This window comes from Aedes aegypti, chromosome 3 (genome assembly GCF_002204515.2).
Source record: "Aedes aegypti strain LVP_AGWG chromosome 3, AaegL5.0 Primary Assembly, whole genome shotgun sequence".
Classification (NCBI taxonomy): Eukaryota; Metazoa; Arthropoda; class Insecta; order Diptera; family Culicidae; genus Aedes; species Aedes aegypti.
The window spans coordinates 372968806-372990959 of record NC_035109.1 but is presented as its reverse complement, the minus strand read 5'-3'; the positions used below and the strand labels follow the sequence as shown (position 1 = coordinate 372990959).

Here is a 22154-nt window from a genome sequence, read left to right as displayed (position 1 = left end):
ACTTTACCGAAAGCATTACTGAGCGCTCAGCGGTTTATATTTCGGTAAAAAAATTACCGGAGTCGGTGAAATTTTCTAAGTGTGTAATAGCGCTCTAGGTCACATGGGAGGGGGGCTCGTTTTTATATCATTGTTGATTGCTGTTTTGGTTGCCCGTTTCTAAACATCCTAGGGGGTGCCCCCACGCTTTCCTCATAAATACAGTGAAACCTTCATGACTGGATATCGGCTCATGGAACCGTACTAAATAGCGAATTTCATGGTTACTACTCCATGACTCTATATTTCCATGAGCCGATGGTTCATTGAGATATCGACTCATGTACGTTTGACTGTGCAACAATAGTCGGAGTGATTTAGAGGGAGAAAAACAGCCGGAAGGGAGGAAACACCGAGGTGCACTTTCGTGTGATATCGGCGCTTGAACCGCTAGTCGATAGCGAACGGTTGAACTTAACGGACGGCTTGACGTGGTAACGTTTCCGCTGATGTAGTGATTCCAGAATAGTAGTTTACGGAACAAGTGGCAGAATGATGATTTTTACAGCACGAGTCGTAAAATTATCCTACGAGGCTTGCCGAGTAGGATAATTACGACGAGTGCTGTAAAAATCGAGTTCTGCAACGAGTTACGTACAACATTTTTTGCAATTTCGTAGAAGACCACTTGAGGGTATCAGAAATTATATCGGAACGCATCCACCATTATTTTACAATTTCTGAGAAATGGTTGTGTTATGATTCATTACGCAACTGAAAACAGTTGCGTAATGAGAAAGCGTTGCGTAATGAATCATTACAGCACTGGTTTCAGTTAGGTAATGACTATTCCCGCACTGCATACTTCAGTGCAGGAAAGTAGGCCGTATCATGACAGATTGGCGTGATGAAAAACAGCCTATTACGATGAGAAATTGCAAAAAGTTATTAAACATAGCCATTGCTGGACAAAGGATAGCCTCACTTGGATAAAGGAATAATAAAGGAATCGATAGTCCGAAGGAGGAGTTTACTTTGACCATTAAGGAGCTAGAAGGCCAAGTGTGCATTTTTTTAAGAAGGTAGGAAAAAGGCGGAAACTCTGAATTTACATTGAAGTGCTAGACGTTAAGGTCAATAGAACTGTTGCATAACTTGTGGATCGATTTCAGTTGTCTGTTTCGATATAAATTATTAATGTTCGTTTACTATGAATTTCTGACCGGATAGTGATAACAATGAAAACACACGTGTAGATTGATAAATTATAGAACGGTTCCACATTTAATTTGATCAATATTGCTTGGGACAATCATAAAACGGGATGCACTCTCCTCCTTGGGTCCTACGAATGAATCCCGCCTTGCAGACGCATTCGGAAGGACACTGGAAGCAATTCCACTGGTTGGTATCACGATAATCACAGCTCTGCTGCACACATTCACCACAGCAATCGAACTCCTCATTTTCCGGACAGTTTACTGGCGGCGAATAAGGGCAGTTTAATGTTACTAAATTTATGAAGATATCCCACTCAATTCAAACTCTTACCTATTTTGACGGTAGGATAATTTGAACAGTATTGTTCGCTGCGATTAGATGCTTTTGCTGGACTAGCAATTGTAGACTGGAGCGTCAAACAAAACACGAGCACTGCACAGGTTGCAGCCAATTTTAGAGTAACCATTGTGCTTCGATCGAATTGATTAGACAGACTAAACTTTCTCCAACTATGTAGAGCGATGTATCAGTATAATGGAATTCTTGTTCGTTACGTTTTTATTGAAGAAATCGATAGGTAATAGTTTATAGTTGATAGTAGGGGAAGTGGTGGTAAAATGAACAGGGGCGGTAAAATGAACATCGTGCCTTTAACGGAGAAAAAAACAAATTTCGATGATTTTTTATCACGCACGTACGATTTAGAGCATAAAACTAAGTGTTTGAATTGATACGGAGGTCAATTGAAGTGGAAATTTCAACAAAAACTATGATTTCAGAAAACCACGTTTGAAAATTAGAACTGACGTAACTTTTAGGTCGGAAGACTTGAGGTTTTTCAGTGAGGTGAATATCGTTATGATATGATGTCAAATCTGATACCTTTAGAATACTTTTTGAATGGGTTACAATAATTATTGGATGTATTTTTGGTGGGGCTATGAAAATTTTCAGTAATATTTGTTTTGCTCACGTATTTTGCATGGTGTTCATTTTACCACCAACCGCTGTTCATTTTACCCACACAGTGAAAGTAAAATGAATATATTTTTTTGTGTTCATTTTACCACCCCTTCCCCTACGAGTTAGCTTTACTCAAATAATGTTTACGAATGCACTGATAACGGATAGAATGCAATTTTCCTATGATTGGAATATTTACTAAACAGAGATAATAAATAATATTACGTGTAATCTATACTGCCGTTATTGTCGCATTTCTATGGAATTTCCTATACAAATGCTACAAATTTTGCATCATAACTGTAGCGCAACCAGCATTTGGAGCTGCCGAGGAAGTTGGGGATGGTTGTGGTTTTGTTAACTTGAGCTACCTTATCGTTCTTCTTCTTCTTCTTTCTGGCGTTACGTCCAGACTGGGACAAAGCCTGCTTCTCAGGTTAGTGTTCTTATGAGCACTTCCACAGTTATTAACTGAGAGCTTACTATGCCAATGACCATTTTTGCATGTGTATATCGTGTGGCAGGTACGATGATACTCTATGCCCTGGGAATCGAGGAAATTTCCTTTACGAAAAGATCCTCGACCAGTGGGATTCGAACCCACGACCCTCAGCATGGTCATGCTGAATAGCTGTGCGTTTACCGCTACGGCTATCTGGGCCCCACAGCTACCTTATCGTATTGAGACAGTATTTTTAATGAGAAAAATCAAGTTGTAGAGTTAAATGTTTTACCTAGCACACATAGTAACAATGGATTAAACAAGATTACAATTTATTCGTTATTCCAATCGCTATTTATCTGAGTTTTTTGTTAAATAAAGACTGATTTTATTATATAGGACTGTAGTCCGTAGCGTTGCTTTATGGCGCCCTTAGCCAACCTCAATTTTTGCGCCCCTGCCCAAGTAACAATTTAATGCTTTTTGATCTTAGATGTTATTTATGGAGATGCATTAAATCCTGACAGATTTTATACAGCATTGAAAAGTGCTAAACGGTTAAAAACCACTTTAAAATGCTTTGTAGATATGTATCTATAAGTGCTTCCGTTAAAACTTATTTGTCGGCCAAACTTGTTCATAATAAATTGTATTTGGAAGAGCTGTGTAGTGTCTATTAAAACCTATACTTAAAACCTCATCATATTTGTCTTTCAAAGACATCGATAAATCTGACAATACTGCACTAAGTGATGTTAAAACCTTCTTAAAACTCAACTGTCTGATGTTATCGGAATGCAGTCTGCGTGTGATTACCAATATCATTATGTCGATCATGATAATTCTCTACATGGAATATGAGTTAATCAGAACACGAAAATAAAACTGGCAAATATTCAATTCGTACAATTATCTGATTACCGTATGTGGCATATTTTTCCCATGCTTGCCTGAACTTCCCGTTCTAGTGTGACAACGATACCGCACACAACAGATGAGCTACACGAACAATCTTTCACTTTTCTGGCACCGTAATCCGGGGTAACATTGAACATTTTTTTTAGTTTTTCTTAAATTTTTCATTTTACAATACAAATGTTACAAGTTTCATATTTTTAAAACAAGTACTGGCACCCACCGCTCCTAGCTATGTACTTTATTTTGTTTTTCGAAAGATTTAATTATGTTTAAATAAATGTTTTAAGTGATTTTTTGATTCAGCTGATATGGGGTAACATTGATCACCCAAGTAAACAACGTTCGCTAATATTGGAAATGTCGTTACTTATTAAAATCAGGGCCCCTGAAGCCGAATATGAAGGCCAAACTCTTACAAGTCATTTACTTTTTGAGTTATTTCAAAATTAAAAACACCTTGTACCGCGTAATACGCCTAAAAGTAGGCAATTTCCTCAGGAAATTTTTCATTCGTAATAGTAATTAGTTAATGTTGCCTTATTGAATAAACTTATGAAAGATTTGACAACGGAATCGTTTTCGGCGATGCCATTTTTAGAATCACCCGCATTTTCCTTGATCACATCGTCTGCAGAACTCATGTGAAACATGAATTTTCGGTAGTGTCAGTGAAAATGATAGAAATCATTGTTTCAAAAAGTTGACAAATTTGCGCATGAACTAAACGCAATTTTGGCAAAAACCTTAATTATCATTAGCTTATGAATATACGAAAGAGAGGTACCATTCATGTTTCGAAAATGTTTCATCAATAAATCTTTATTTGAACGTTTAACAAGATGAGTCATCCCGATCAATGTTACCCCGCTGATCAATGTTACCCCGGATTACGGCACCTATAACTTACCATTTTCTGCATCAATACAACCGATGAACGACGGGTCATATCACAACAATTCATTAAAGTAAAACCATAATTAGATACGTAACAAAGCAAATTTAGTTCATTAAATTACATCACAAAATCATATCTTTCTTTTTTCCAAAAAGAGATCAAGATTTATCAGAATGTTAAAGCTGTTTTGAGAAAGAATTGTTTGGCATCGGTTTGTGTCAGCATCATTCACTGCAATACTGGGAAAATTGCAGTTTTCACTGATCAATGCTTAATACGATGGATACTAGCACATCACCCTAATCGTTCTCATGATGTATTTTAAATTTTATCTCTGTCTTCGTTCAATTCTAAATTCATATTTCAAAAATAAAAATAGAAAAAAATATTTAGAAAAATTAGTCATTTTTGCTCCACATTCGAAAATTATGTAATATAAGATTGATTTTTTTTTTGCCAAAAATTATTTGTTTGAATGTTTTAGTGCTACTCTCTAGGAAAATGTTTGAAACGTGTAGGTAAAGTGTTGATTCTGGTGCTTGTTTCGATTGGTCCCACTTACCCCGGGTATAAATATATTTTGGGGTAAGTTAGACTATAGAAATTCTCATATGAAATGAAAACGAAATACCTGTTTATCGTAAGCAGCTTGTAACAATACTTGAAGGTGTAGCTTATCGATGGCAATTCGATTTGTAGCACAATTTTTTTTTTGCGAGCCAATGCAGAACGTAAAACGTGTCACAATTTACCATGCAAGTTGAAAATGGTGCTGAGCTGACAACTGTTACATGGAGCACATGGTATTAAAAATAACAATAATTTTTGTACTAAATACTTGCTTCAATTTTGTAGAAGAATACCCCCTTGAAAAACATTTCCTAAACGAGTTATGACGGAATGTCTCACTTACCCGGGATTCTCACTTGCCCCGGGGTACCTTATATCAATTATAATTTGGATAATTACCACTATCCGAAAACATTAACATCCCTAAACTTCAAGCCATGCCCACAAATCTACTTACTAATAACTTGCAAGGAACAGGGTAGGTGATAATAAGGCCACCTCTCACGCAGGAGACCACGTATCAAGTTTGCCGACGCGCACTTTATTTTGATTATTGCAACGTTTTTTTTTTTAGATCGATAAAGCAGCAGCGAATCTTTTCAGATATGTTGATAAAACTGAGTAAATGCTGAGTAAACATTGCAAAATATTATAAACTCAAATAAATATACTTTGAGTTTACTAAATTATAGTTGAATTTTGGCGTTTGACGTAAGTAAATTCAATAAAAAAAATAGTTTTCAACAACTATACGGTATAGTTGGTTTTATCAATATACTGTGTAATCAACTATATTTAGAGTTATCTCTAAATTAACCTTAAAATATAGTTAACTGGACCGGAAAAATTATAACGAACACTATATTTTGTTCTCCGTGTTGTGAAATCAATTGTCGACCATATTTACAACAGTGTACTTCGCTAGGGTAAAAGCACCGGTTTTGGCCAGCCTAAGAGAAAATGTCAATAAAAATTAAATTGGAAGCCCTATTTATACTACAAATATGTCAAATGCAAGCTTTCAATCCATATTATATGTGTATAATATCAAAACTGAGCCAAAACCATTTTTTCGCTTTGAAAATCCCAATGGTCAATATAGGCCAACGGAACCAGTTTCAGCCATAGATTTAACTTCGGTTCCTAATGGCCAATTGCATTGATTTCTCATGAGAGTGGCCTAATTAGGAGTGCCCTGGCCAAATAAGGTGTATGGGAGTTAAAATTATAAGGAAAATGAATTGTTTTTCTTATGTTTTGAATCAATTTGGTCGAGTGAAAGCTCTATCATATGAATGTGATCTACTGGAAAATGGCCACAACTGGCGAATGGCCAAAACCGGTGCTTCTACCCTATAAATTTCATCACTTTTGATGAAGAAAAAATAGTGTTCTGCTTATTGAACTTCCAAAGCAAACAAACACTAACTTCTTCTGCTATTGAAAGGTTATTGTGGATTTCTCTTTTAAACGGCTATGTCAAAATAAAGCCAAGTTTTTATTTATTTTCGAAAAGCTACCGTTGTCAGGTACTTCCATCCCAATCAACACGTTAGTGTTTAATAGAAATTAAGTTTTGCTTGTTAAATAGTTTGTGAGGCGTGTGAAGCATTCATCGTGATGCTTTTAGTCTAATCTAAATAATTAACAAATCTTGTTTTTTTTTCACCTTGAACTTCATATCGGAAAGCACAAGTTACATTGTGATGAGTAAAACAATAATGAAAACAATTAAAGCGTTTCTAATAGCCGCTATTTGCTTAGAATCTAGCTATTTTTTTGCAATTCCTCATCATAATAGGCTGTTTTTAATCACGCCAATTTGTCATGAAACGGCCTACTTTCCTGCACTGAATTATGCAGTGTGGTTATAGTAATTACGCAACTGAGACCAGTTCCCTAATGATTCATTACGCAACGCTTCCTCATTACGCAACTGTTTTGAGCTGCGTAATAAATCATCACACTACAGTATTAGAGAAATTGTAAAATAATGGTGAAAGCATTCCGATATAATTTCTGATACCCTCAAGTGGTCTTCTACGAAATAGCAAAAAATGTTGTACGCAACTCGTTGCAGAGCTCGATTTTTACAGCACTCGTCGTAATTATTCAACTCGGCAAGCCTCGTTTGATAAATGTACAATTCGTGCTGTAAAAATCATCATTTTGCAACTTGTTGCGTAAACTACTATTTTCTAATTTTGCCTAACGGTCACAAAGTAGGGGAAAAGCACTAATTTTCGACCTACAAGAATTCTATGCCAATTTTCGGATTTCCATACAAAGTAGGCCAAAATTGTATGGATGGGTCAAAAATTAGAGCTGGGTCGAAAATTGGTGCATTTCCTCTAGTAACAAAATAGGTGTATTTTAGGTGCAATTAACAGGATTACTAGTAATCAAATTGGCAAACTGAATTATGGATGCAGATACAATCAATATTTTCAGAAAGATTCATTGAGTCACCAATGATTCATGGAGTAATATTTAATGCTCCAATAACACATAAAACAACCTAATGTAGGCCAGAAATTATTATTAGTTATCAAGAAAATTTGTGGCCTTCGTAGCCGTGTGGTTAGTGTCACCAGGCATTTAGCAACATCATGCAATGGAGTGTGGGTTCGATTCCTGCCTCGGACGGAAAACTTTTCGTGAGGAATGTTTTTCGGTTGTGCCATTGGGCGTTGCATGCTAGTCCGTTGTTTAGTGTGGTGCTTCCTTCAAAGGGCAAAATGCCCACTGGATGCATTAATGTGTCGGTGTCTTTAAAAAAATATAAACCACGTCTTTGACTACCCTGGCGATATTGTTGGTATTAATGGGTATGAACAGCAGGATTTCTTTCTTGTTCTTGCAGGATGGAGCCACCAATCCATCGTTGCTAATAGTCAGGCTTCCGAATTCTCACTCACTCTCACGATAATGGATTTATCCCTCACAGCAATTTTCAGCGATCAGCTACCTTGCGATTTTATCCGTCCACAAAACAAAGCGAAAATAGATAATTGCACATTTCCGCAGCTGTGAGAAGTTTGTTTTCTCTTTCTCCGATCCATGGAGAATTTTTCCTGTATCCATTGCCACGAGCAGCAGTTGCTTTTATGCACCAAATTAACCACTCCTTTTGTCAAGTTGGTGTGGTAGCATGGTTAGCGTGCACGCATCGCGGTTGTTTTTAGCAATGTTCCAGGTTCAAATCCCGTCGCCGGCACAAAGTTTTTGTTTATCCACATAGTGATAATTATCGGGAGCAGTTGGTGAGCGAAAATATGATGGAGTGAAAATCAAATTATCCACAGAGTGGAATGATTTTCGGTTATCCTCCATCGTAGCTCCAGGGAAAATTAGTGTGAGCGATAAAAGATGTTCACGCGAGGAAGCGAAAAAAGCATTCTCCTTACGTGCGAAAAATCGTAGATTTCGCATCATTGATACGAAAATTCAGAACCCTGCTAATAGTGCTCAAACACCAACGAGTTTTGTAAGAACAGAATTTAATATTGAACTCATGGAGTGCTTCCTTGATCAAACCTGTCACAAATTAGCGGAAGATAGCTCTGTGGGTTTAAGTCATCTGATTAAGTACCATCAAACGGGGTAACTTGCAACAATTTTCAACTTCAAAGCTATATGGACGAAAAAATTGAGGATTCAGATGAGACAAAAACCATCTAGTACCCTAATCGCTACGTAAAGAATACCACGCGGTATTAATTTTATCAGTATTTAGTTTTCTGGAATCAGGAGAGACGAAAAATATGCATTTTTAATGCTACCCCTGATGTGGGGTTACATGCAACATGCAATGGTACCTGAAGTGCACTATTAAAAATTTATCCTATATTGTGTTATTATGGTCATTTAATAATTGTCTACAGTAAAAGCATGACAATTATTAGAAACAGGCTGCTTTTCTCTTAGAAAACTAATTATTATCGATTGTATTATGAGTATTGAATCAATTTGATTGAAAGCTTCATTGGCATTGCATAGGGTGTCCACACTGGAAAATTCTAGCATATTATAAGTCTTGACAGTTATTGGAATGCCATCAAAACGGTTTAATGTATTTTATTACAAATACAATGGTATTTTAGGCTTTACTTCACATAACTTATTTTTTAGACATATTTAAATCAAAGCAACGTATAACATATTGATATATTAAATTGGTTTGACATAACTTTCATAATATTTCATGCAGAGAGTTCCCAATGACTGATCTGTAAGTTATTTTTTTTGCAGATTTTCTGAATTATTCTTTATTTTCATGAAAAAAATAAGACAATCTAATAATAATACGATTTATTTAAATTTTTCAAAAATTAATACAAACAGTGTATTGAGTTGATTGAGGTACAAACATTTTAATGTTACTGTACAAATATATGTTCAATTTTGCCTTTTCATGTGTTTTCGATGACAAACGGCAGGAAATATCAAACAATTGAGATCAAAATTGCTGTTGCAAGTTACCCCACAAGGGTAGTCAAAAACGTTTTTGAATGTTTATAGTGTTTTAGCAAAAAATTATCAAAACTTTTATGTTGTCAATTTGTACACTACTAAGTACTGTAACTGATAGCAAATGCCTCGAATGACATATTTCTACCGTTTGTGTGGTACGAAGAACGTTTTTCAAGATTAGTTTTATACAATCCAAATTTTAATATGATTTTCACCTCCAGCAAACTCACCAAAAAAGAAACGATACCCAAACCCTTGTCAAAACCTTCTGTTGTATACCTAAGGTCAATAAACGGCGGAATAAATCATAATAATTCAACTCAATGCTGAACGAAACGACTATTCGGTTACATGTCGAAGTGTTGCAAGTTTCACCCCTGTTGCAAGATACCCCGTTTGACGGTAGATGTAGAAGTCGTGAGAATATATAGTGGGGGACCGAAATCCGTACAGGCTCAAAATCCGTACACTTCATACAAATAGTAGGCGTTTTGTATGAAGTGGACGGATTTAGATTCATTTCTTAGGTGTACGGATTTCGGTCCCGCACGGTAGCGTGCGGCTGCTCCCCAAGGATCTTAGAAATTTATTATGCAGTTGACAATATGGCTTTCCTTGCTAAGAAACTTCGTTAGTAAAAGCTTTGAATTTATCCCGGGTTCAAGCAAAATTTTCAAACTTCTCTGAGTATATTTTTTCGATAGGCAATTCATTAGAAAACGAAAACCAGCGGAGAATTTGATCGCCAGCTTCAAGTGCATTGCTTCCGTCGAAAAGCGCTCAATATTTGCATTCCGCAATCCACAACAAATGACCCGATTATTCAAAAATAATCTGGAAATTCGAATACGAAGATTTTGAAGCTGCAAAACAAATCAAGTGAAAAATTAATGACAGTTCCTCCAACAAAATCAAATCATTGCCACTTAACTATAAAATCTGTAAGCGAGAAATGTCAAAATTGAATCACCCCTTGTTGAGTTATTCCTAGCGTACATCCAGCCTCAAAATGGCTACAATTGTATGTCAACTTTAAATGAAACCTACATGCCTATTCAGTAGCGCAACCAGGATTTAGCTCTAGGGGGGGTATTGTGAACCTGAAGATAATGTGTTTTTTGGAAAGCAACACGGATGTAAAAAAAAATTAACAGAAAAACTAAAAAAAATTGCTTGATTAACATAAATGAAAAACCATAACAACATATGCAAAATTGAGCTTTTCTCGTCCACCCTGCACATCAAAATTTTTTGGTGAAATTAGCAATATTTAGCTGAAATTTTCCAAGCTAATATGTTCAGAAAATCAAATTGCTGAGTTGCAATAGAAACTTGCTGATTAATAAGCGTTCTGATCTAAAGATCAGGAAATCTGTTCTCTGAAAATGTCAGATCGACAAATTTCAGCAAAAATTAGTAATTTGGTGTGTTGGCATACATTTTCATATTAATTTACAACGCTACTCAAACCAAATCTGTTGTGCCTGGTGGAATTTTACAGAAGTTTCTCGAAATACGTTCGGATTCCAATAAAAATTTCGTTCGCAATATTCTGATACGTTTAAATCTACATTTTTCGAAGTTTGCTCGAAAGTTTATCCAGGCTACATTTGGATGCACGCACATAATTGGCGTGATAGCATTTAATCACTATTCGTCTGTTATGTTCCTTACATATGTTTATCAGACGAATCAGTTCGATTATTAGTCGAAGGCAAATCAGCATTGCAGATATTGAAACATTTTTAGATTGTAAACGAAAATTTGTGGTTTTACAGCATAGCAACGGAACTACGATCTCTTTTTATCTTTCCTGACATTTTTATTTGTGATCATTAAAAACTATGGAATTGCTTCTCCGTAAATTCGCTTACTCTCTGGAGGTGATAAAATTCGGCCTAATGTTGAGGCAGCTTGAAAATTTTTCATAACATCGAATTTTGAATCAATCAGCCTTTCAAACGGTCTCGATATGCACACGTATCTGCATGTTTGTTTAACAAACTTCTCTTAAAAAAAACCTGAAAAATCGAGAAAAATAAGGTTTTGTTTTACTCTTTTATTGTTTTCAAATTAGAAAGCCACAACTTAGAATTACATTATTGTTAACACAACTTACTGTCCAGTGTTTGTGCATTTTAGTGTTGAATTTCAATAATATATTTGATAATGCTTAAAAACAAATTCTGCTCTGGGGGGGGTGGGGGGAGGGGGTGGGTTTGACCCCCAAAACCCCCGCTTGGTTGCGCCACTGTGCCTATTTGTTTCAAAGAAACTGAGAGATATATCTCTTGTCGGAACATCTCAAATTTATCAATAAGCGAGCTTTTTCGCAAACTGTTTAGTTTGCTGGTTTAATAGGGGTCGATCAATTAGCATATTCCACACTCCAAAAAGTATATCCATATGGCATTTCTAACAAAATCCTGAACATTGAACGCAAAACGTCTTTTCTCAAAGAATGTTGCAAGCAAAATCGCTTGGTTTGCATGATTTTACGCTGAAATCATAAATAATGCACATGAAATGACATATCCATCCGTTCATATCTTATTTTTGGTAGAATATTCAGCGTATAATCATGTAAACAGAGCATTCTCGTTTGTAATTTAATTTTCAAGATACAAGAGAGCATACAATTTTGGTTTCAGTTGCATTCAAGATGCATTTCTAAATGCAATGAGGCAGTATGCATTGTTTATAGTTTAATATGCAATCATAACTTGTTTTACATGACAATACGTGTCATGTAAATTTAAGATATTTTATTTTTGACATAATTGAATTCTACAAATATGTGTCAATATCAGCCTGGTTTTAGCGAGAATTGTAATGTACAAATATAAAACATGAAGTTTTCTACGCAAATACCTAACTTTAGATCTGAAGAAGAACCTTGGGAAAGCTTCGTGTAACCATGACTGACTAACATGACACGAGCCTTTCAACAACTTTTCTGCCTGCTCTTATCCATCATCTAACGCGCAAATCCTTTCTATCATTTTGTTAGGCATGATATATGACTCTTAAACGTTTGTCAAGAACAAGACGACTGACATGAAAATGGAGAAAGACAGACGTAGCATTGTGAGAATTGGGGGTCACCTTCTGCTGTTTGCTGGACGTGATCAACATTACCTCATTCCTTCCAAATTTGAATGAAAATTCTGATTGTCTGTGTTATAACTGAAACGAATATCGTGACTATAATATCTATCATTTATTTAAGCGATTCATCACTATGATTATGGGCAATTCAAAACAATTTAGTCCGTTCAAAATTCAAGATTAAAGGTTCAGATTATTTATTCATCACTACTTCAAATTGTTCATCGATTTTACCATTATTCAATTTTTTATACAAACTCTTCCAGAAGGGACATAATCACAACGATTTTATTGTGTTCATTTTTTTTTTATTCCAGAAAATCACTTCGTGACCTACAAATCGCCACTGCAGGAACAAGTGCCTACTCTCGCGTGCCACTCTATTATCGATATTGCTGCACACCATCAGGTGCAGGGGAGCAAACTTGCCGTCTTTCGGCAAAGTGATAATGACTTTGACGAGTGGTGGTTCCACGGAACGACTACCTCCACTATTTCTGCATCGTCGACGATAGAAGATTCCCATCCGTATTTGCGCAAGAAAGATACAAGTACACATAGGGAGTGTAGGGAGTTATAATTTTCCACCCATATCGCCACACCCCTCCACTTCAAGGGGGCGTCATCGCAGCGGGCCCCGCACGCGAATGAGTCACGGCATACTTGGATTGGGTGGGGGCTTGGTACTTAACAGCAGCATGAAAACCGGAACTGATGGTGCTAACCGCCTCGGGCACGGAAATCACCAGAACGGGAACGGAACGAAGCATCAAAATGGAAGTGGAGGGAATGGCGTCGGAACGAATCGGGAGGTCGTAGCCCGGTGGAGGGTTCCAATGCATGGGAAAATCTACGAGATTGAATTCGAACACGGAACGGCCAGTGGGAAACGGGTGCTGTGGATTGATAAGGAGGAGATTTTCCGACGGGATTGGATGTTCAAGCTGGTGGGCGAGGACACGTTCAAGCTGGACGACAAACGATGCATCATTCGGGTAAGACATCTAAAATCAGTAGCGTAGCTAGGGAGTGCGGTGGGTGCGGTCCGCACCGGGCCCCGGATTCTAAGGGGCCCCGAAATTGTGGTGAAAACTTTCTCATAGCACTAAAAATTCAGTTTCGAACTAACTAAAATGTTTAAGGTAGGGATAATCAGGTTTGGATGGGACCTGAATGTATACTGTGTAAAGGCCCCTGTAACATCCAGTATAGTGATGAAGGTAGCGTTTATTTCAACGATAAACGTACTGTTTTCTCAGAGCATCGGATAAAAAATTCTCTCAATCATTGAGTACCCGAGGGCTATCTATAACTTGACCCTGAGGAAGCTAGGAAGATGCTTGGAAACATTTTTAATATGAGCCATCTTCTGAACCAAGTTGGTTCCCACGCTATTTAAAAAGAATATTTGTACTGTACAGATATTCGCGACTATTCCATATGTTTACAGATTCCTCCATTAAATAACTTTACGAATTCTTCTATTGATGCGTCTACTGCTTTCTTCAGGAATGCGTACATAGACTTCTCCTGGAATCCCTACAGAAATTATATAGAGAATTCCTCTAGTGATTCTCCCAGAAATTCATCGTGAAAATTTTAAAATAGTTTCTCAAGGTATGATAAGAGATATTTTCTCAGAATTTGTTCAAGGAAATCTTCCAACAGTCGATAGTTGTGATTACTCCCAAAATTCTCCAAGAAATTTTATACAATATTAGCTTGTGCTTATAAGCATAAGTATAGATGATCGTACAATTCGTAGTTGCTACTCCGTGATTGACCAGAACAATCGAAGTTGCACAAGGAATTTGTGAATGGGGCCTAATCCCAAGCATTCTTACCATTCTTCAATGTGCACGAATCGAGAGCTCAAATTTTAAAAGTCAATAACGGCGCCGCACAGTGGCGGGCCTTCATACAAAGGTCGGACAAAACCTCAAATACGTCCTAGATCGCTTGAAAATGGTTATTTATTAACTATCTTGGAAACCTGATATCATCCCGTTGGAAAAAACTGCCAAATTGAAAATTCGATTTTCTAGTGAAATTTGTCCAAATTAAGTTTTGTCATCCAATCGAACAAAAAGGCTATTCTTACATAAAAATTAGTTGTAATGCAGAAATTTGTGTATATACCTAAACTAGAGATACGTATTAAAGTTCTTTGTAGTAATTTCAGTAAAGTTTCAAACGAGTTATAACACATTGTACAGATTTATTATTATTATGTATTACACCAACAGACAACAATTGTCCCAGTGATGCCTTAACCTAAACAAAATTTGTTAACAATAAAAAATATAACACATAAGGATATCACTAATCGTCATTTAAATTGGAAAATAGTACATAGAAATTACGACGAACAGTTTCACGAGACAAATTAAAATCAAACACAGAAGCGGCCCTATTGAACGTCCGTTGCATGCCAATTATTGCGCTGTTCTGTCCGTAATTAGTGCGTTGAAAAGGTAGTCTTAATAACGAATTATTTCGAAGCGTTCTAGGACGAACGTTCAAGTTCACCGCCCCTAGAATATCAGGGCAGTCAATCCGGCCTTGTATCGTATCGGCTACAAATAGAGCTCTCGAAACGTCCCTTCGCACTTGAAGTGTGTCGATATGTATTAATCGACATCGACTTTCATAGCTCGGTAGATAGAATGGATCACGCCAAGGAAGTCGACGAAGAGCGATAAATGATGAAATTGATAAATTAGAATGAAAAATTAAAATTGAATTTTAACCTCTAGGGGCAAAGAGGGGCAAGAAAAATTATTGCACTTCAGAAAGTATGGATGATGTGCTGCTTCATAGTAACTCATTTTCTCGAAACACTTCACATAAAACAGACGAAGTTTTGAAAATTTATCAAAATTTTAGAGATGGACTTCAAAAAACATTTTTTTGCTACAACTAGCAACACAATATGTTAATATTTATGTTATTTTATCTAAATCAAAGGCTTAGGACTACGCTTTCAAATGAAGTCTATTGAGCCTAAATCGGTTAGGTTTTCGGTGAGATACAGCTGTTTGAATTTTGCTAAGTGAACCATAGTTGACAAATTTTAAGCAGTCCAATTTTGCTGACTTTTGCGCACTTGCGATGTTGCCAAAAATCGAAAACAAAACAAATCAATCTCAAATTTTGAAAAATCGTCACTCAATAGTATAGAAGTCTATAGAAAATATTAACAAGCGATTTTGAATTTTTGAGGTTTTGTCCGGCCATGCGCCACTGTGCGCCGGCCACGTCTTACGGTCATCGGGGAAGGAAAGGAAAGCTAGAGTGACTACCGTTGTTACTAGAGACCGAGATCACCTCTGCATCTCCACGGTTGTCATGGAAAGGATATTGGGTTAGTGGATAGGGTAGAGATCTGGGAGTCACCAGTGTTTGGTGATGCGATCCATACTATAAATACGCCTAACGGGATTCGCGAAATAATTCGATAATCGCATTGTACGCCGAACAAGTGTTCATCGCTCGCCCTCGCAAGAGCAAGCAACGCGATCAATAGATCAAACACTACTGAACGATTGCGGCACTTTTTCACTACGACGCGAACACGACTCGCGACATGTTTGATCCTGCCCTCAAGATTTTCTAGAAAGATTCTGTAAGACAATGTTTCTATTGATTTCTTCAGTTATTACTATCTAACTATTTATAACTAAAGATACATTCCTGCAGAAATGCAAGGTTTATTCTAGAGTTAACCTTCGGGCTGTCGCGCTGTTGTACTTTGTACAACAGTTGTGATTTATATGCTATCATTTTGCAACAAAGATATCTATCGACACCAAACCAAAATGTATTCCTCAAGAATCTCCTTAAGAACAATACTCGACAGTTTTTATTTACAGTATGACCCTTTATAATACGGTAAAATCAATAAATGTACATGGAAGTCACATAATAATGAACGCACTATGTACGATTCGAGGAAACCACAGTTTGAAATCGTCATATTTCGAAATCCAGATAATATAGAAATTTGGGGTCTTTAGTAAAGTTGTTCTGGAGGTGAAGCGCTATCTGATGGTACCTCATTTAACTCGGAATTCGAGCGCTAGGTGGCATTAGTGGGCATGGAAGTTTTACTTTTGTTTTGCAGATTTTTCAGGATCCTGACTATTTAGAAGGATGTCGGCAAAGTTGTTTAGTAAGTTAAGGACTATCATTTTTCGAGCTGATTGATTCAAAATTTTGCCACTAGGCGGCGCTAGTGAGCATGAAACTTTTGTTTGCAGATATCTCAGGAACCTGACCACTTAGAAAGATGGTGTCTTCGGCAAAGTAGTTTGGTAGCTCAAGGGCTATCATTATTTGAGCCAAGAAATACGATATTTTGCCATCAGGTGGCGAGTGAGCATGAAATTTTTGCGGATACTACAGGATCTTGACTTTTTAGGCAGGCACCTTTGGCAAATTTGTTCAAAAGCTCAGGGACTATCATTATTTCAATAAATCTCTAACTTTAAGGATTACTTAAACAAAGAAAGAATTTGAGCTACTGAACAACTCTGCCGAAGACACCATCTTTCTAAGTGATCAGGCTCCTGAGATATTTGCGAAACAAATGTTTTATGCTCACTAACGCCGCCTAATGGCAACATTTTGAATCAACTAGCTCAAACAATGATATTCCTTGAGTTACCGAACAACTTTGCCAAAGACGCCATCTTTCTAAGTGGTCAGGATCATGAGATCTGGGAAACAAAAGCTTCATGCTCACTAGCGCCGCCTAGTGGCAAAATCCCGAATTTCTTGGCTATGATAATGATAGCCCATAAGCTAATGATCAATTTTGCCGAAGACGTCATCTATCTAAGTGGTCAGACTCCTGAGATATTCGCAAAACCAAGGGTGTTGTACAAAGTACAACGCGCGACTACTCGCGTTACAAAAATTCGCGCGACGACCAAAAGGTTAAAGAAATTCTTGTTGAAAATTTTCCGAGAAATTATACAAGAATTCTTCGTAAAGCTTCCATGTCATTTTTACAATAAAACTTTGTGTCCTTTTTAGAACCACTCCCAAAACAATAATCCCACATATTATCATAAGAATTGTTCCAAATATTATTCCAAGAATTCTTCTTCTTCTTTATGGCACTACGTCCCAACTGGGACAGAGCCTGCTTCTCAGCTTAGTGTTCTTATGAGCACTTCAACAGTTATTAACTGAGAGCTTTCTTTGCCGATTGACCATTTTTGCATGTGTATATCGTGTGGCAGGTACGAAGATACTCTATGCCCTGGGAATCGAGAAAATTTCCTTTACGAAAAGATCCTCGACCAGCGGGATTCGAACCCACGACCCTCGGCATGGTCATGCTGAATAGCTGCGCGTTTACCGCTACGGCTATCTGGGCCCCCCTGGCTATACCAAGAATTATTACACGAAAATTATTAAAAATTCTTTCAGTGATTTCAAAATCAATTCAACTGGAATACTTCATTAAATCTCTCAGAATTTTGAGTTATTTTAAGGTTTATTCAATAATTTTTAAGGTAAATAGATTCCTCAATTTTATAATTCATTTTGGGTTGAGGATTTGAAAATACTACAGCAATTACTCCCGTAATTTCTTATAAAGCTCCGCTTGAGATTTTCCAGGGATTTCCACTAGGAAATCTTGTAGGTTTCCCAATAATTAATTTATCATTTTTTCTCGAAAGTCATCCAAGACTTTTTCAAGGGTCCAGAAAAAATCCGCAGATCTATAAAAGCCTTCTGTTCTGTAGGAATTTATCATGTATTTTACCAAAATCAGCAATATCTTTAGGATTTTGTTTTTTTTTTTACAGGAATTCCGTCCAATTATTGTTGTTAAGGGGACACGGGAGACCGTGTTATTTTCCCTATCTTTCGTCTCACTCTAACAATAATCATCAAAACTTTGTGGAAGCAAATCTCGAGTTTTAGTGAACCGATGAAGCTGAAAATTTATCGGGTTGTGCACTACATATATAGAATCATAGTGATACATTTTCGCATCTATATATGGAGTGGTTCTTGAGATTTGCTTCTTGAAATGCATAGGGTGATTATGATGACGTCCCGTGCGGCCTTAAGCGAAGTATGCACTTCAACAGAAAAGTAATCGCCTATCTCGATGCGTGAGAAATTTATTGCAAGAAATGCTAAAGAAAAGCATTTTCCTTTGATCGCAGTACGCAGTTGAAAAGAAATGTCAATTCAAATGGTGCTCATTGTAGAACATTTCTTATCCATTTCTTGAGCAGAAGTTTTTACTTTTCTTGAGCGAAACAGCATACTTAGCTTTAAGAAAAAAAGAAAAAAAAGCGAAAGAGAAAGCGCTATGAAAAACACCAACAAACAACAATCATCAAGACGGTACCAAGGTATCATTGATGATACTGATGATTTACCAGAGAAAATAAGTGATGTGACAGCTGTGGTAGCTTTCCGTTGAACCGTAAAGCTAAGTATGCTGTTTCTCTCAAGAACAATGAAGAAATTTCTTTACTGAATGGGTCAAGAGATTTACCACAGAGAGTTCCCTTTGAAATGACATATCTTCTCAACTGCATACTTCGATCAGAAAAATGTGATTTTCTGAACCGTTTCTGGGAAGAAATTTTCCACGCATCGAAATAGGCGATTCTTTTTCTTGTCAGTAGTAAACCAGCCTTAAAACGGAAAGTTTTCTCTGAAATTGCAATATTATGCGGTCCTCAAAGTTCATATTTAAAGACACTTGACAAATACCAGCCCTGAAGTAGTCGTATTGACATATCAGTCTTTATTAATTGACATCTTGATTCTTAAATAAAAAGTTAAAAACGATTTCAACAACAGTTCCATTATTTTCAATCACAAATGTTAATGTAGATAGTAAAGACAATACGATTTCTATTACTTGTTTAGTGACATGTCAATTGTATGGTAGCTAAGCGATGCACACCCCTATTTTAGAGGGGCCCCCGAATTTGAGTCCGCACCAGGCCCTGAAAAGTCTAGCTACGCCACTGGAACGGTACTTACGCTAACATGAACAAAGGGTCTCTGAAGTATATTTGTTACGCAAAATAGTCTCTTTTTTCACATTGCAATTAATCTCGATGTAAATTCCTGAAGCTCCAGCGATTACTACGCGACTTCTTAAAGCAAGCTTAGGGTAAACAGGTATAATACGTATAATACTAATTAATTAAATTTTCAGGTCGATCCCCTGCCAGGATTCAAATATTGCTACTCGCTCTTTGTGGACGGCAAATCATATGAGCAGTTCACGGAATCACAAGCCAAAGCACTCAAAACGTGGGAAATTAATTTGAAGGATAACTTCTACCGAATTGTACTTGGTAAATGCTTTAATTATGCGTAAAAAATCCAGTTCATTAGATCTTTCTTCAATTGCAGAAAAGAACACCCTCAACATCTACGTCAACGGCAAGCTGATAGAGGAAAGTGTGAGTATAAGAAACCACGTTCCACCCGAACAGCAGTATAAAAACTTAACGAAACGATTACACCGTTTCCCCTTTCAACACTTTCAGGGTGAGTTTGTAGATGGCGGCACCGAAACGACGTTCATCGAGGACGGCAACCGTTTCGTGCTGAGTGCACGAACCAGTGGAAACAAACGCGAAGGGATTGTGCATTCGCTGGAGGTGAACGGTGCAACGGTGGGCGATTCGGCGTCGTCCAATTCCGACGAAAACGGTGATAATGGGGATGCTCAGTAGCGGTGGTGCTGGACGTTGTGGGACAAAAAGTGCAATTAATGTTGATAAAGTGGAATATGTTACTTACGGTTTGTTACCTTTTGATGAGTGTCAGAAAATTAATAAATAAGGTTTTAAATGATAAGAATAAAAATAAACTAGGGTAAAAGCACCGGTTTTGGCCAGCTTAAGAGAAAATGTCAATAAAAATAAAATGGGAAGCCGTATCGATACTTCAAATATGTCAAATGCAAGCTTTCAATCCACATTATGTGTGTAAAATATCAAAACTGAGCTAAAACCATTTTTTCGCTTTGAAAATCCCAATGGTCAATATAGGCCAACAGATCCAATCTCGGCCAGAGATTTAACTTCGGTTCCTAAATTGGCCAATCGCATTGATTTCTCATGAGACTGGCCAAATTAGAAGTGCCCTGGCCAAATTAGGTGCATGGGAGTTAAAATTATAAGGAAAATTAATTGTTTTTCTTATGTTTTGAATCAATTTGGACGAGTAAATTAATGTAGCTCTATCATGTGAATGTGATCTACTGAACACAAAAGGTTTCATGCTGATTGACTTTGTAAAACGATTTATAATCCCCTATGGCTAAAACTGGCGTATGACCAAAATCGGTGCTTCTACCCTATATTTATTGACAGGTTTGGAAAAATATGTCATTATTGAGAAAACAAATCCATTAGGCTCGATTTTTCAAGAGCACAAATCTAGAGAACCAGACCATTTAAGGTGAAGATGAGTAGAAGCCAAACCTCAAATTTTCAAGAGCACGGATCTGGAGAACCAAACATCTGTTTAGGCTGAAAATTTAATCGATTGGTCACTAGCTGGTGGTGACCAATCGATTAAGTTTTCAGCTCAAACGGTTGTTTGGTTCTCCAGATCCGTGCTCTTGAAAATTTGAGGATTGGCTTCAATTCATCTTCACCTTAACCAGTGAGTTAAATTTTCAGCACAAACGGTCGTCTGGTTCTTTAGATTTTTGCTCTTAAAAAATGAAGGTTCGGCTTAGATGCATCTTCACCTTAACGTTATTTTCGCTAATGTTGCATTAAAACAACTGCGTTGGGGAATTTTTAGACAATTTTCGGTAGTTGTTGAACTTCCACTCGGCTGGTTAGCCGTATAATAACGATTCATAATTAAGTTAAGACAAGTATTTATCGAGCAACGGACTCATGTTCCGTAACCGGTCGTTTGAGAACGTTGCGACCCATTGGAAGCCCACACAATAGAAATCTCAGCCAGCACGTCGTTGGCGAGTGATGTGTGGTACATTCACTACCTAAAATATAATGCGCTCTCGGGCTAGGCATTGGATATATTGTCGCGCGCCTACCAAATCGGAACGCGCGTGTGGGACACGCGACGTATGACTCGTTCCCGACATAACTGTCATAATGACATGTGTTGCGCTGCATTCTTACGATGTTTACGAACACAGCGCACTATTCAAATATTAGTTGCGACGTTTGGAGATTGAAAAAAAAATATTTAAAAAAAATGCTTGTCCTTATTTCTATCGGATCCATAATATATAGAAAGCGTTGTGTTTGGATGGGCATCTAATTCTTCCGAAAGGGGTACACTTTGCAAAAAGGACCACGTAATTCAGGTTACCTTCTGCGTCCATGAGTCCTCTCGTGGCGTAGGGGTAACGCATCCTAACTTGCCCTAACTAGAGATCAGGGAGTCGTGAGTTCGACTCTCAACGAGAAGACGTGTAACTTTTTCGCAAAACTGCACATCAATTTGTCCATTTAATTCAATTGTACATTATATGTAATGTTTAGCTTTTCTGTAGTTGTTAATTTTTAGAAATTTGGTCTCTGTTTTGATGCAAGTTTGAAAAGTCTATAT

The 22154-nt window shown here is 37.1% G+C and overlaps 1 protein-coding gene and 1 long non-coding RNA gene across 3 annotated transcripts; one reads left to right on the top strand and one right to left on the bottom strand.

Moving 5' to 3' along the window:
* Positions 1-405: 405 nt before the first annotated feature.
* On the top strand, positions 406-20433 carry LOC5576492 (fas apoptotic inhibitory molecule 1). Of its 2 annotated transcripts, none has more exons than XM_021852290.1 (5): positions 406-473; positions 12887-13564; positions 19768-19909; positions 19968-20017; positions 20105-20433. In XM_021852290.1, exons 2-5 carry the CDS (start codon positions 13217-13219, stop codon positions 20291-20293), a joined length of 729 nt encoding a protein of 242 aa, XP_021707982.1. In that variant the 5' UTR covers positions 406-473; positions 12887-13216; the 3' UTR covers positions 20294-20433. The 2 variants fall into 2 exon arrangements, with proteins under 2 accessions (XP_021707982.1, XP_001662684.2); XM_001662634.2 differs by lacking the exon at positions 406-473 and adding an exon at positions 857-1061.
* LOC110678828 lies at positions 1233-1784 on the bottom strand. Its single transcript, XR_002501971.1, has 2 exons — positions 1531-1784; positions 1233-1460 (listed from the first exon to the last, which is right to left on the bottom strand). It is a non-coding gene; the product is annotated as an uncharacterized LOC110678828 (long non-coding RNA).
* Positions 20434-22154: the final 1721 nt, after the last annotated feature.